Source organism: Fusarium pseudograminearum, chromosome 2 (genome assembly GCF_000303195.2).
Source record: "Fusarium pseudograminearum CS3096 chromosome 2, whole genome shotgun sequence".
Lineage (NCBI taxonomy): Eukaryota > Fungi > Ascomycota > Sordariomycetes > Hypocreales > Nectriaceae > Fusarium > Fusarium pseudograminearum.
This window is the reverse complement of record NC_031952.1, coordinates 3590573-3603447: the sequence shown is the minus strand read 5'-3', so window position 1 is coordinate 3603447 and position 12875 is coordinate 3590573. Positions and strand designations below refer to the sequence as shown.

At 48.3% G+C, this 12875-nt stretch overlaps 6 protein-coding genes across 6 annotated transcripts; 2 read left to right on the top strand and 4 right to left on the bottom strand.

Annotated features, from left to right (window-relative positions):
- Positions 1–307: 307 nt before the first annotated feature.
- FPSE_05509 (uncharacterized protein) lies at positions 308–2064 on the top strand (the record flags this gene model as incomplete). Its single annotated transcript, XM_009258627.1, has 5 exons — positions 308–573; positions 624–630; positions 682–1131; positions 1182–1763; positions 1813–2064. 5 exons carry the CDS (start codon positions 308–310, stop codon positions 2062–2064), a joined length of 1557 nt encoding a protein of 518 aa, XP_009256902.1.
- Positions 2065–3035: 971 nt separating this feature from the next.
- Positions 3036–4336, bottom strand: FPSE_05510 (uncharacterized protein; the record flags this gene model as incomplete). The annotated part of the gene is made up of 2 exons (XM_009258628.1): positions 3036–4137; positions 4188–4336. 2 exons carry the CDS (start codon positions 4334–4336, stop codon positions 3036–3038), a joined length of 1251 nt encoding a protein of 416 aa, XP_009256903.1.
- Positions 4337–4920: 584 nt separating this feature from the next.
- FPSE_05511 (uncharacterized protein) lies at positions 4921–6123 on the bottom strand (the record flags this gene model as incomplete). Its single annotated transcript, XM_009258629.1, has 2 exons — positions 4921–5013; positions 5068–6123. 2 exons carry the CDS (start codon positions 6121–6123, stop codon positions 4921–4923), a joined length of 1149 nt encoding a protein of 382 aa, XP_009256904.1.
- Positions 6124–6952: 829 nt separating this feature from the next.
- Positions 6953–8756, bottom strand: FPSE_05512 (uncharacterized protein; the record flags this gene model as incomplete). The annotated part of the gene is made up of 3 exons (XM_009258630.1): positions 6953–7111; positions 7160–8371; positions 8460–8756. 3 exons carry the CDS (start codon positions 8754–8756, stop codon positions 6953–6955), a joined length of 1668 nt encoding a protein of 555 aa, XP_009256905.1.
- Positions 8757–9928: 1172 nt separating this feature from the next.
- On the top strand, positions 9929–10738 carry FPSE_05513 (uncharacterized protein; the record flags this gene model as incomplete). The annotated part of the gene is made up of 3 exons (XM_009258631.1): positions 9929–10164; positions 10202–10394; positions 10451–10738. The coding sequence occupies 3 exons, from the start codon at positions 9929–9931 to the stop codon at positions 10736–10738; spliced, it is 717 nt and encodes a 238-aa protein (XP_009256906.1).
- Positions 10739–11043: 305 nt separating this feature from the next.
- On the bottom strand, positions 11044–12534 carry FPSE_05514 (uncharacterized protein; the record flags this gene model as incomplete). Its single annotated transcript, XM_009258632.1, has 7 exons — positions 11044–11125; positions 11179–11246; positions 11300–11717; positions 11770–12239; positions 12289–12336; positions 12388–12432; positions 12481–12534. The coding sequence occupies 7 exons, from the start codon at positions 12532–12534 to the stop codon at positions 11044–11046; spliced, it is 1185 nt and encodes a 394-aa protein (XP_009256907.1).
- Positions 12535–12875: the final 341 nt, after the last annotated feature.

Below are 12875 nucleotides of genomic sequence, written 5' to 3'. Positions count from 1 at the left end.
ATATCAGATCTCCCGTTGTGGGGCCCCGCATAAAAAACCGGCGCATGTTTCATTAGCTTCGGAGTCGAGATCATCTCCGATATCCTACATGTTTGTTTGTTGATTGGCTGTTTTGCTTTCTTTTTCTTACCCGCGGTTGGTTTCGCATATGGGGGGCTGTCCAGTTGGTGGCTTGCACTTTTGTTTGCTAGAGATAATGAATGGTTAGCTTGTATAAATTAGTAGATCGTCTTTCCTCTCTCCCCTCTTCTTCCTCTCGTAGCTCTGCACACCTTTGTTTAATCATCTTCTTTCCTCCTACCTGATCATGGCTGCAAACAAATCTTCAAAGGATCTTCCCATGGAGGATATTCGTCCTGGAAGTCAGCGAACACTTACCACCTCGGACAATGAGAGTGGTACTGTCAAGGTACAAGATGAAGAAAAAGCTGCCAAGGAACAAGACATCGTTCAGCCACACGATCCCAACGCTGTTGGTTGGGATGGACCCGACGATCCCAACGATCCCATGAACTGGCCCGCCAAGAAGAAGTGGTCTTGCATTGGAGCTTTGTCCCTCATGTCTCTTCTAACGTAAGTCGACGCCACATTCTACGAGTATCTTCACTAACTGACACGCTTAGACCACTCGTACGTACCGAGTCGAAGCAACATCACACAATACATCACTAACATAGCTAGGGTTCCTCCATGTTCGCACCCGGTGTCCCAGACATTATGCGCGAGTTCGAAACCTCCAACCGCAACGTCGCCACCTTTGTCGTCTCCGTCTACGTCCTCGGTTTCGCCTTCGGTCCCTTGGTCGCCGCACCGCTCAGCGAAATCTACGGTCGAGCCATCATCTTCAATATATCCAATGTCCTCTTCCTCATCATGACCATCGTCACAGCCCTGAGCCAGAACATGCCCATGCTTATCATCTTTCGCTTCCTGATGGGCTTCTGTGGTTCCGCGCCCATCACCAATGGTAGTGGAACCATCTCTGATATCTTTCCTGTACAGGAGCGAGGTAAAGCCATGGCTGTCTGGGCTATGGGACCTTTACTTGGGCCGTGTATTGGACCTCTTGCTGGTGGATACATGGTTGAGGCTATTGGCTGGCGATGGGTGTTTTGGCTGATTGCCATTCTTGTAAGTTCCACAACCCTGGTAGAACGAGTCTCTTACTAATGACATTACAGGCTGGCGTCCTTGGCTTCATTTCTTACTTCTTTGCACCAGAGACATATGCAACCATCCTCCTCCGCAAAAAGGCAAACAAGCTCAGGAAGGAGACTGGTAACCAAGACTTATACTCTGTTCTCGACACCGTCGGTGTCACAGCCAAGCAACGCTTCCGCGGCGCCATCATCCGGCCCATGAAGCTACTCCTCACTCACCCCCCTGTTTTCATCCTCTCCCTCTATGTCGCCGTCGTCTATGGTGTTTTGTATCTCATGTTTAGCACCTTCACTTTTGTATTCGCCAAGCAGTACGGCTTCGGCACCGGAACAGTTGGTCTAGCCTACCTCCCTACCGGTATCGGCATGCTGTTTGGAACAATGGTCTTTGGAGTCTTGACAGATGTTGTCGTCAAGAAGAAGATTGCCCAGAACGGCAAGACAGTGCCTGAGGATCGACTGCCGATCTGGATGACGGTGCCTACTGGTTTACTCATTGTTGCGTCGCTGTTTTGGTATGGTTGGTCAACCCAGGAGCACACTCATTGGATCGTTCCCATGATTGGCGTTTCGCTGTTCTGCTTTGGTCTTATGGGTATTATGGTAAGTCTCATTCAACTAAAACCATCAGTATCACTGCTAACAAGGATAGATGTGTCTACAAACATACCTCGTCGACGCCTACATCTCATACGCAGCTTCAGTCGTCGCAGCACAGACTGTCTTTCGATGTCTCGCTGGTGCTTTGCTTCCTCTTGCTGGTTTGTCCATGTATGATGAAGTTGGTCTCGGCTGGGGGAACAGTATACTGGCGTTCTTGGCGCTGGTGCTTGTACCGGTGCCGGCTATCTTTCACTTGTACGGGCCCAAGATCCGAGCCAAGGTTCCCAAAAACCTTGAGTAGATCTGTTGTCGACTAGATGGAAGTTTGTGGTAGATAGATGGGGGCTGGCGTTGAAAATATGCAATACACGACTGGGTGGTATTTTCCTTTCAATCATTTGTTGCTTCGTCAACAACCTCTTTGTGATATAATAGTTTTAATTATAGGTAACGTATACCTATCCACTGGAAAGTCTTGTAAGTGCCCAACTAGCGACTAAGGTAATCCCGTGACGGAAAAGAAGATTCATAAGGCCCACCCGGATGTTCATTGGCACAGGCCATGTCGGAGACCACAGCCGTGATTTAAAGGGCCCATGATTTATATGACTCTAAACATATTCGACTTGACACCTCTCTTGAGCCCTTCTGCCTTTCCACCCTCATACTCCACCCCAGCGCCGCCACCCTCTCCCGACAGAGACTCGAGTTTCTCTCTCAGTTCCTGGTCCAACTCTGCGCTCGTCTTCTTACGAGCCACTGTTTTGGTTGCGTCTGTGACTGGTGCGGGTTCCCCCTGTGTCGGCTGGGGTGGATTTGTGGGTTGAGATTTCGTAGTGTTGGATACAGCGCGCAGAGAAGTGGTTTGGATTCTTCTGCTAGGGACAGTTGCCCTTAAACAAGACGTGAAAGCATTGCGGAGCATTCTTTTTGCTGAGTTGGAGTTTTTCGATGGATTAAATGAGACGAGGAAAGAAATTGTTACTGGCGGTTGAAGTCGAAGTTAATGGTGGAATTTGTGCTGACTAAGTCTTGTACGTCATTGGAAGATGGCATCGTGACAGCATAATTCAGTCATTCACATTGTGATGGCTTCATTTCATGATTGTGACATGATCAAGACTTTTGAGAACCGACTATATCTGCAATAATATCTATTACCTTGTCCATTGCTCGTATTGACTTCTCATTGCTTGTCTTCCCTCAACCCTCACTTTAGACCCGTTTATAACCCGAACTCTTTACCATCATAAATCCTTTTAGCCAGCCTGCTTAGGAAACCTTCAAAAGCCAGCCGTCAGACTCAGTCTCTCCCTTTGCATTTACACCACCCCACATCAAGACTCCCCTTCCGTCCAAGCACTTATCCGCCCCAAAGAACCCTCTCGGTCCAGGATGAACCTTTCCAGCCTCCTGCGTCATCTCTGCCGGTGCAATCTCAAGCTCATGCCAGCTGAAAGCGCCAGTTTGGACGCCAGGGATCACACCTCGGATGGCATCCTTCACACGCGTAGCACTATATTCATCCGAGGGTAGCTGTAGTGACCACATATCGGAGTAAAAAGGGTGGTCTTCTGTATAGGACTCGTCTGCGGATGCTAACTCGGCGTCCTGGCGGCTGCCGAGGAGGTAGAGGAGGTATCGACGGCCATGGCCTGTGGTGGCGGCAATCAAGGCACCGCCCACACGTGGCCGAGGACCTGGGACAATAGGGTTCGAGGGGAAGTCAACGGTTGTCCACTCGGGGAGTTGGTCAAGTGACTCATCCTGGATGAAACCAGTCTTGATGTAGTGAACTGATCCATGAATGTCTGACTCGGCGCTGATGGAGTACAGAGTACCTTCGACGAACTGTGAAGCGAGAGGTGCAGCTGGTGCATCTGGTAGAACATGCCATAGACGGGTCGTGAAATCGAAAAGCCAGGTACCTGTTGATCGCTGCTCGTTTTCGTAGCCACCATGTAGAATCAGGTTATCCTTCTTGGCATCATAGAAGATCTGATGACTGTGTCTGGACTGAGGCGCTTTTCCAGCTGCCTCTATCGCCGACCATCGAGCCGCTTTAGGTTCCCATTCCCAAATTGTGAATTCATCGTCCGCGTCATGGCCCTCTGCGTTCTGACCGCCAAATACAATGAGGGTGTCGCGACGTGCACATGCCGCATGGTTGATTCGTGGAGGAGGGATATGTCCTTCGTCACCTACAGCTGGGTAGCACGCATACTCGCCTTGACCCTGGACTTGATCCTCTCCTGGAATAGCAACCGCATGGACGTCGTTGTTACATAGTTTGCCGTCGTCCTTCTTGCCGCCAAAGATGTAAGCTTTGTCATTGATGACTGTCACTGAGTGGTGAGACCGAGCAAGAGAGAGGCTGAAGTCAAGTCAGCACTGAACAAAGTAAATGGGCTGGGAGCAACTCACGAGTCATCCTCTTCTGGAGTTTTAGCAATCTGAGTCAAGACTGCCGTGAGTGGTTGTGTAGGTTTGGCGACTGTTGCTGCTGCGCCGACCTGAAGGCCAGTTGAGACGACCTGCTCTACAGCGAGAGCACCTGCTGCGACTTCTGCCATTTTGTCTTGTGTCAAGTTGGGTTTGAGGTGAGTGGTTATGCTTCAACTCGAATAAAGAAAGGTTGAAGGGCGAAGATTTGAATGAAGCTGACGGTGATAAATGAGACATGACGTAAGGCCGGAAGCGGGCCTTCATGACGTAACTGAACTGATATTGGAATGTGAAACAACCGAAATAAGAATTAATTAATGTTTGTTTACTGACAGGTCGGACTTAATTAATCTGGCATTAGTTCTCTGATCGGAATTGGCTGTTACAGATAAGAAGCTTGTCTATTTGGATGCAACTCTGAGCTAATGCTAACAACATACCATCTATATGACCGACGTCAGACCTAGACTTCGCGTCACGTCGCGTCGTACCAATTAAAACATTCATTAATATATACATCAGGCAGTCCAACGGGGTGGATATGAATTGTTCTGATAGAAGCAGCGCAAAGTGGCTGTGGTATGTAGAATTATATAATATCAAGGTCAAGCTGACTCAAGTACAGCCAACCCCCAAGTTCAACGTCTATATGATCTAATGATGTAATAATATATACTCGAATCATTCATTCATACATATTAACGCGTTTCGCTTATTTGTTGCGAACCTCCCACTCGTAGACGGCCATCATGTAAGGTCCGTGACCACGGGTGTCGTTGGGCACAACAGGAACCTCGGTGTAGTACTATAAACTGTTAGTAAAGATTCGCGCCCATAAATCCATAAAAGTAAAACTTACCTCGAAAGAAGCATCGCTGTTCAGAGATCCAACCTCGACGGTACCCTCCCAGGTCAGAGTGCCGTTCTTGTGCTTGGTAACAAAGTCACGGTAAAGACGCTTGTAAGCCTGCTTAGCGGGCTTGGTGTAGGTCTTCTCGTCAAGAAGACCGCGGCGAAGACCAGCCAACCATCCGTAGGTGAACATGGCGGAAGCAGAGCTCTCAATGTAGTTACCCTCAACACCCTCGTACTCCTTGTTCATGACGAGCTCCCAGAGGTGGCTCTCGTGGCCCTGAGCGCGGAGAAGGGCAGAGGCGAGGTCCTTGTAGTAAGTTCGAAGACGCTTGTAGCCAGGGTGAGACTTGGGGAAGACGTCGAGGACCTCGATCAGAGACCAGAAGTACCAGCCAACAGCGCGGCTCCAGACAATGGGAGAGGCACCAGTCTCGGGGTCAGCCCAGACAGCAATCTTGCTCTCGTCAAATCCGTGCACGGGAAGACCAGTCTCCTTGTCGATGGTGACCTCCTGGATCTTGTCCCACTGGAGGACAATGTCGTCCCAGGCAGTGGTGTTCTTAGCATCGAACTCCTTGGTCCAGACGGCGTAGAAGCTGTCAGCCATAAAGATACCGTCGAGCCACATCTGGTCGGGGTAAGTGGGCTCGCGGTGCCAGAAACCACCAGTGGGGGTTCTGGGGTGCTGGTTCATCCTGTCACGGATAAAATCGGCAGCCTGCTTGTACTTCTCCTCGCCGGTGCGCTTGTACCACCAGATCAGGTTCATTCCGATACGGTAGTTGTCAAGCGAGTGCTTCGACATGTCGTAGTTGATGATGGTTCCGTTGTCAGCGACAACAAGATCCATCTGGCCACGGTACCAGTCGACCAGGGTCTGGTTCTTGGTCAACTCAATGGCAGCTTCGTAACCCTCAAAGACGACAGCACGGCCGTACCAGTAAGGTCGCTGGGTCTCGTGGTTGTTGCGGATCCAAGAGTCAGCGAGGTTTGCCAGGAGGTTGTTGGCGACAGCCATGTTGGCCGAGGCCAAGGCGAGGCAGACAGACTGGAACTTCATGGCGACAGAGGAGGAGGAGGAAGAACGAGTGTGAAGGAGTTGTCGACTCGAGATCGATAGTCTAAACTCTCGAGTGAGATTTCAGTGGGAATATTAAAGTATTTATTCATTTCGATCGAGTTGTCATGGCGTGAGGTCGATCCACTCTGGACCCGTGTTGGTCATTTTAGATTATAGACGATGCTGTCTCCATGATGAGTTGACAACCAGCCAATAACAGAATAAGCTCAAATCGCAAAGAATGCTTTGCCACTTTTTATAGCGCACCATCGCCGTCTTGGGTAGCATCGCCGCAAGGGCAGTCCTGGCCTGGAGGAATACGTCCACCAAGCGGATTGTTTCACTTAGAGCAGGGGACCCTAGGATCTGCATGAAGTGGATGTCGACCCCCTGCCTTAGCGGCGGTTGAATTTGAACGGCAGCCAACGTTAATGCGAACGTTCTTTTCTCAGAAAGGACCATGTCTTCCGTTGCTGCAGATGTTGCTGGTATAGGGGTGCTGCATAGCCCTTGACTGTCACACTTTCATCTGATGTTGGGGACAGATCTTGCCATATTGGACGATCTTATGGTTCTTATCGGCTTCTAGAGCTAAATTAGGTATTCGTCTCGTCTCTATCTTTTAGGCCTTGCAATCGTCAACCAACAAGCGAACGGTCGGACTCACGGAGTTGATGACATTTATTACTGCATTTAATCCACCTATCAGGTTACATCCTTCGCTAATATTAAGCTTCTATTGACTTTAATCTGATCATATCCCTCTTTTTAATCCACATCCCGGCATCCCGCCTACCAATACAACTTCGCCCGTGACTTCCGTCAGTCCTTACAGATCATGACGAGCATACTTACTCTTGTGCCTGATCCACTCACCGTACTTGAAGAGCAAGAACGGAATGGGGATAAAGGCAATGGAGATGAAGGCTAATGTAGAACTGGCCCAACCAACGCCAAGGTTCTTATACATAGCCGATGCAAATAGTGGCTGTGCTTGTTAGCTTGTGTAGCGACCCTGGCCATTGATAAAACTTACAAATCCGGCACCAAATGCACTTCGAAAGAAGTCATTGCCGGCAAGAACTGAAGCTGCATATTCGGGGTACGCGTCGCTAAGATAGTTCAAGACAGAGTTGAACAACAAGAATGCTCCAATAGAGAACCAACCCGTGCCAATGATCGGTACAATCCAGTGAATGCTTGCACGTGAAGACCATCCAAACCAGAACAGGCAGATAGGAATTGCAAAGGCACCAACAAATGACGGTGGCAATCTCCACTCAGGTTTGAGTTCTCCATTCTCGTTGAACTTTGGCTCAATGTACTTGTGCTGATACCACACAAATGGTGGTAGAACAACAAAGACTGCAATCAAGATACCCAGGTAAGCAAGGCCTTGGATACCCAGAGAGAAGCCATAAGTCTCGCCAAAGACAATAGGGAATGACTCGAACCAGATGTACAACAGACCGTAGATGAGAGCGATGTAAAGGTTAAGCACAAACACAATTGGCTCGCCCAAGCTCAACTGAAAAGGCCGTACGAGAGTCATCACCGCGACATCCTTCATAGACATGTCTTGCGTGGCCAACTCGGCCTCACACACAAGCTTGTCGTTGCCAGTGAGCTTCCGCAGGCGTCGACTTCGGCGGTACAAGATGTTTGCAGAGGATGTCTCGGGGAGGAAGAAAAAGAACAGAACAAGAGAGAAGCCAGATAACCACATGAGTTCCCAGATAGTCCAGGTCCATCCTTTCTTTTCGGCCGCGAAACCTCCGACAAGAGGTCCAAGGGTAGGGCCACAGATGGCTCCGACACCCCAGACAGCAATGCCGTAGGTTCTCTTGGCTGGGCTGTACATGTCACCAATGGATGCTCCACCCGTTGCAAGCGATGGCGATCCGATAAAACCAGTGATGAATCGGAAAGCAAGAAGCATACCAAAGTTGGTTGCTAGGGCAGTGGGGACTTGGAGAACGACGAACAGAGCCAGAGTGATGATGTACACAGGGTTTCGGCCGATCTGGGGGATCTCAGACAGTGGAGACCAGACCATAGGACCGAGACCGTAGCCTGCGACGAAGAGAGTGAGGCCAAGAGTAGCGGCGACTTGAGAGACGCCAAAGACTTGCATCACATCTTGGATGCCGGCTGTGTAGATGGCTGAGCCAATGTAGACGGAGAATGTGAGGAGGCAGATCTCGAAGGTGACGAAAAATCTCTTGATGCGTGACCAGTTTCTGGGGTTCTATGTTTGTTAGCACAGTCTCATGAGAGGGTTATAGATATAGACTTGCCTCAGGATCATCAGGACCATACCAGTCCACGACAAGAACGTCCTTGCCCTTTTCCTTATCAACGATCCTCCCACTTGGTTCATTCACTGTCCCACCTTCACCCGAAGATATAGCCGTATCCGAAGAAGACCTAGTCTGTGATCTTCTGCTCTGCCGTTCACCATCGCCCTCAGGAGCTTCTGTTTGACCATGCCTGGCCATATTGGCCGACTTTTCGGCGTGAACGTATTTCTTCCATAGCGATGGGTCTTCTTCTTCGGGGTATTTGAAGATCTTGCCGCCTGTCAGAAGACGAATGATATGGCTGAAGATGGTGTCTCGAATTAGGTCCTTCATTTTGTATGTCAAGGGTACCTAATGAAGAGAGCCTTGCATGAGAAGCCAAGAGCTGTATTAGGACACGAGGCGTCCATTCTATAGTGAACGGGAAAGGGTAACTACATGTGTCGTCATGATCATCGTGTCATAGAAAGATGTAGTAGTAAAATGATCGAGGATCGCCAAAACGGGTCCAGCCTTTTGTTCTATTCTCCTGGTTAAGTGTTAGTTAGAAGTGGAAACTTCGGATATAGAAACATCGCTGGAATCAACGGGGATCGATCATCGTTGGCAGATCTAGATCGGGCTGAGCCGTGCATGTTCAACACTACAAGTCTAACCAATGGAGTAATAGGCGCTTGTTGTGTTATTCTCGAAGCAGTTTGGCTTGGCGTGATAGGGAGCTTTTACGATGGAGTCGCAGTGGAGTTTTGGGTCGTTTTGGTGAGGTCATGGATATTTTTTGAAATATGACGCCCATGAGTTTTTGGGTACGACGTAATTAGTCTTTTAGCTTGTCGGTCAACTAATTATTGCGCTTCGGATAAAGGGGTCCTTTTCAGCCTTGCATGACTCTGTTGTTCTGGTATATGTGCGATTGAGACGATAGTTTCCGATCCGATAGGAATTAGAGCGTGGCATAGTAAGATAGCATGACTCTTGATGTTGGTGGACTGATAGACAAGGAGTGGATAGTTAACTGTGTTGAAGAGCGCAAATACAAATACAAATCCAAGATACTTCCAGGTCAAGTAATAGCTGTTAAAAAGTCAATTCAACGTTACTTGTTGCCGAATCCGCTGACATGACCAATGTCCGCGTTCCTGGGAGACTCAAATGTTTCAGGGGAAATGGCTGATGTGAGCCACCGTCCGTCCGCAGCGGAATAGCAACTGGCTTACCTGTAGGGAACCTAAGCACAACATGAGACTAATTTCATCGTATCAATCCATTGGCTAATAGATATGTATCATTCCTATTCTAGATGCTATTGTCAGCCGCTTTTGCAGTATATTTTTCGTAGTCCAAGCGGCTGTCAAAATACAAGACTCAGAGTCGGACTGTCGGACTGTCGGACTTTTATTCCTACAACTCCGCAAATCAGCCACATCCAGCAACGTGTTTATATAGCCACGTTAGTACACGTTTCATTCTCTACTAAAATCCTCATTCCATACCATCTAATCATCATGAAAATCCTCTTTATCGGCGCGTCAGGTTCCATCGGAGGCGAAGCTCTTCGTCAATGTCTAGCTCATCCACAAGTCACTTCGATCGTGTGCTTTGTGCGGCGTCCGCTCCCATCGGACGTCTCAGATAATCCAAAACTTCAATCTGTCATGATCAAGGACTTTTCTGTCTGGCCAGAAGAGGTCCTGCTCCCTCACGTTGACGCTGCTGCCATGATCTGGTACGTCTCTTCTGTGTCTCAGCTGGTGCTTATAACTAACACGACTACCTAGTGCCATGGGTTCATACCGAGGAAACGTAAGAGTAGATATGGAGTACCCTCTTGCTTTTCAATCTGCATTTGCGCCTCTTCTAGAGAAGCAACCGAAAAGACCGCGATTCCGCTTCATCCACCTCAGCGGCAAATTTGTCATTCAAGACCAAGATGCAAAGCTATGGGTCAATGACTATCCTCGTAAACTGAAGGTAAGATGTCTTGTCAACTATTTATTACATCTTACCTAACCATAATTATCGTCTAGGGTTTATGTGAAGTCCGGTCCAGAGAATTGGCAGAAGAACACGCATCTGTCTGGCGAGCCTTGGTGCTTCGACCAGGCGGCGTGGTTACGCAAAAGATGATGATTCCAGGTCTGATTGCAAGGGCAATACTAGGCAATGATTGGGTAGTGTTGAATCCAGAGCTGGGTGCGTATTTTACGTATTTGGCTATTAGTGAAGAGAGTGAGCCTGAGGGAACATTCTTGATTGAGAATAGGCGTATTGTTGAGGGCGGAAGGAAGTTTTTGAAACGTCAGGCATCGAGTTAGATGGTCAGGTTTAAGAAGTGTTGTTTAGCTCTCTTGTTTGGCGAAGAATCTACAGTTTGGAGTGTACGATGGCAAGGATAGGGTTCTTATGTGTTGTCTCAATAGTCTCTAGCATAGAAATATTTGTTTAGGTTTTAATATGATACTGGATAGTCTTCCCTGTAGTATTGTGGCTTTTGTGATAAATGACCAACTATAAAAGATATCCTCCGATAAGTGCCAGTACATATCCAAAGTTATAATCAAACATAGCCGTTACTCCCATTAATATGTGTTATAAAGCAAAGCAACCATAGAACATCCTTTCATAGGTGGTAATCATCAGGTCGGGTAACTCTCGTGCCCCTTCTCTCCCAAACACCGTCGATCTTCATGTCCCTCGCGCCACTGCAGCACATCGTTAGTTTCATCATTCAAATCGAAGGACGGGTTCTTCTTACTCATCTCTCCACATAATTATCGGCTCAGTCTGCCCCTTTGGAGGATTTCTAAACACCATATTCTTGGTCTATCACATATCAGTCAACATTTACTCTTTAACATCATGCCAGGTCTACTCACCAATCCAAGCGAAAGATGGATGGCTGGAGGATCGACTGTAATCTCATTCGTAGGCTTTCCATCCTGAACCACAGCTGCGATGTTTTGCGCCACCACATGTGCTTGTGCTGCTCCTGGTCGTGCTGCTTTGTGGGCTCCGCTGTCGGCAATATCGCCGCACGCATACAGATTTGAGTAAGCTGGATCAGCGAACTGTAGGGTTGGTGAGACTTTGATAAAGCCGTTGGCCTCATTGAGAATCTTGTGTCCAGGAGTGGGTTGCAGATTTTGAAGGAACTGGCTGTTGGGGGTTTGTCCAGTTGCTGGGATGACGAGGTTTGTTTGTATCTTGCGGCCGTCCTTCAACTCCAGCTCAAACTTTGAACCGTCTGTTGGGAAGCCTTCTTGAGGGATAGAGGCACGTGTGCCAGTGATGACGCTGTCATGGTCATTAGTAATGACGTACGAGGAGAAATGGAGAGCCAACTTACTCTACGCCAAGCTCTTGTAGTCGGTCACGGATGATGGCATCCATCTTGGGGTGATAGAGCTGCATGAGTCGATCTCTCGAGTGAACCAAGGTAACCTTCTTCTCGGGATAAACCTCTCCCAGATCAGTAGCCATTTGCACGCCCACCGCTCCACCACCAACAATGACGATCGACTTGGCATTCTTGATACCCTGCTGATATGTCTTGAAGTAATTGACAGAAGTCTTCTTGTCGTCATGCTGCATGTTACTCGGAGCCTGAAGTCGAGTTCCAGTTGCGACAACGGCATAGTCGAATGGAATTTCTGTTGAGCCCTGCCATGGTCGGTCAATTGTGATTTGGTTCTTTTGCAGAGAGACTACTCTGGCATTCACTATGGCGTGGTTTGCACTATTCGGTAGAGTAGAGAAAAAGCCGTTGTAAGGAATGAAGGCTTTGTGTTCATATTCTGGGACAATGGCGAACCGAGGCTAAGAGAGTTAGTTGGTCGAGATTGACTTATGGCAGTGGGTTACTTACAAAGGCGAATAGATGATGGAAGTGGCTATGCGGCTCTATCAACAGGACCTGGAATAAGTTAGTCCTTGGACTCTCAAAAATAATGTTATGTAGACATACTCGATGAGTGACTGGGAGAAGTGCAGCGATTTCTTTGACAGCAGCCTAAGAATCGTTAGTCTTGGTGTCTAATGGTAGTCGGAGTTGACTTACAAGCCCAACGAATGAGCCGCCGACAACAATAACATTCTTTAAACCAGCAGTCATATTGGCAGGCAGATGAAATGAGATATGGGATTGTAAAAAAGGAAGATCTGATTAAAGATGGATTTACAAGATCTTTTTAAGTGCCGCCATCTTATCAATCTAATGCGAGTCGTCAGCCGGGTGTTCGCTTTGCCGGATATCCGAACTCCATTCCCGAGATCGGGGCCTCCTCTGGGTCGGCAACTCGGGTCGGCATCTTGTCGCAAAAGAGCGAGTCACGGTAAATTGATCTGAAAAGGCCGGTAAATAGCAATTCATGACTAAAACTGAATCATGGGAAGTTGCCTCTTTGTATTTTAGACCAGCAGCATTTTGTGCAACGATTTCGTTGTTACATGTAC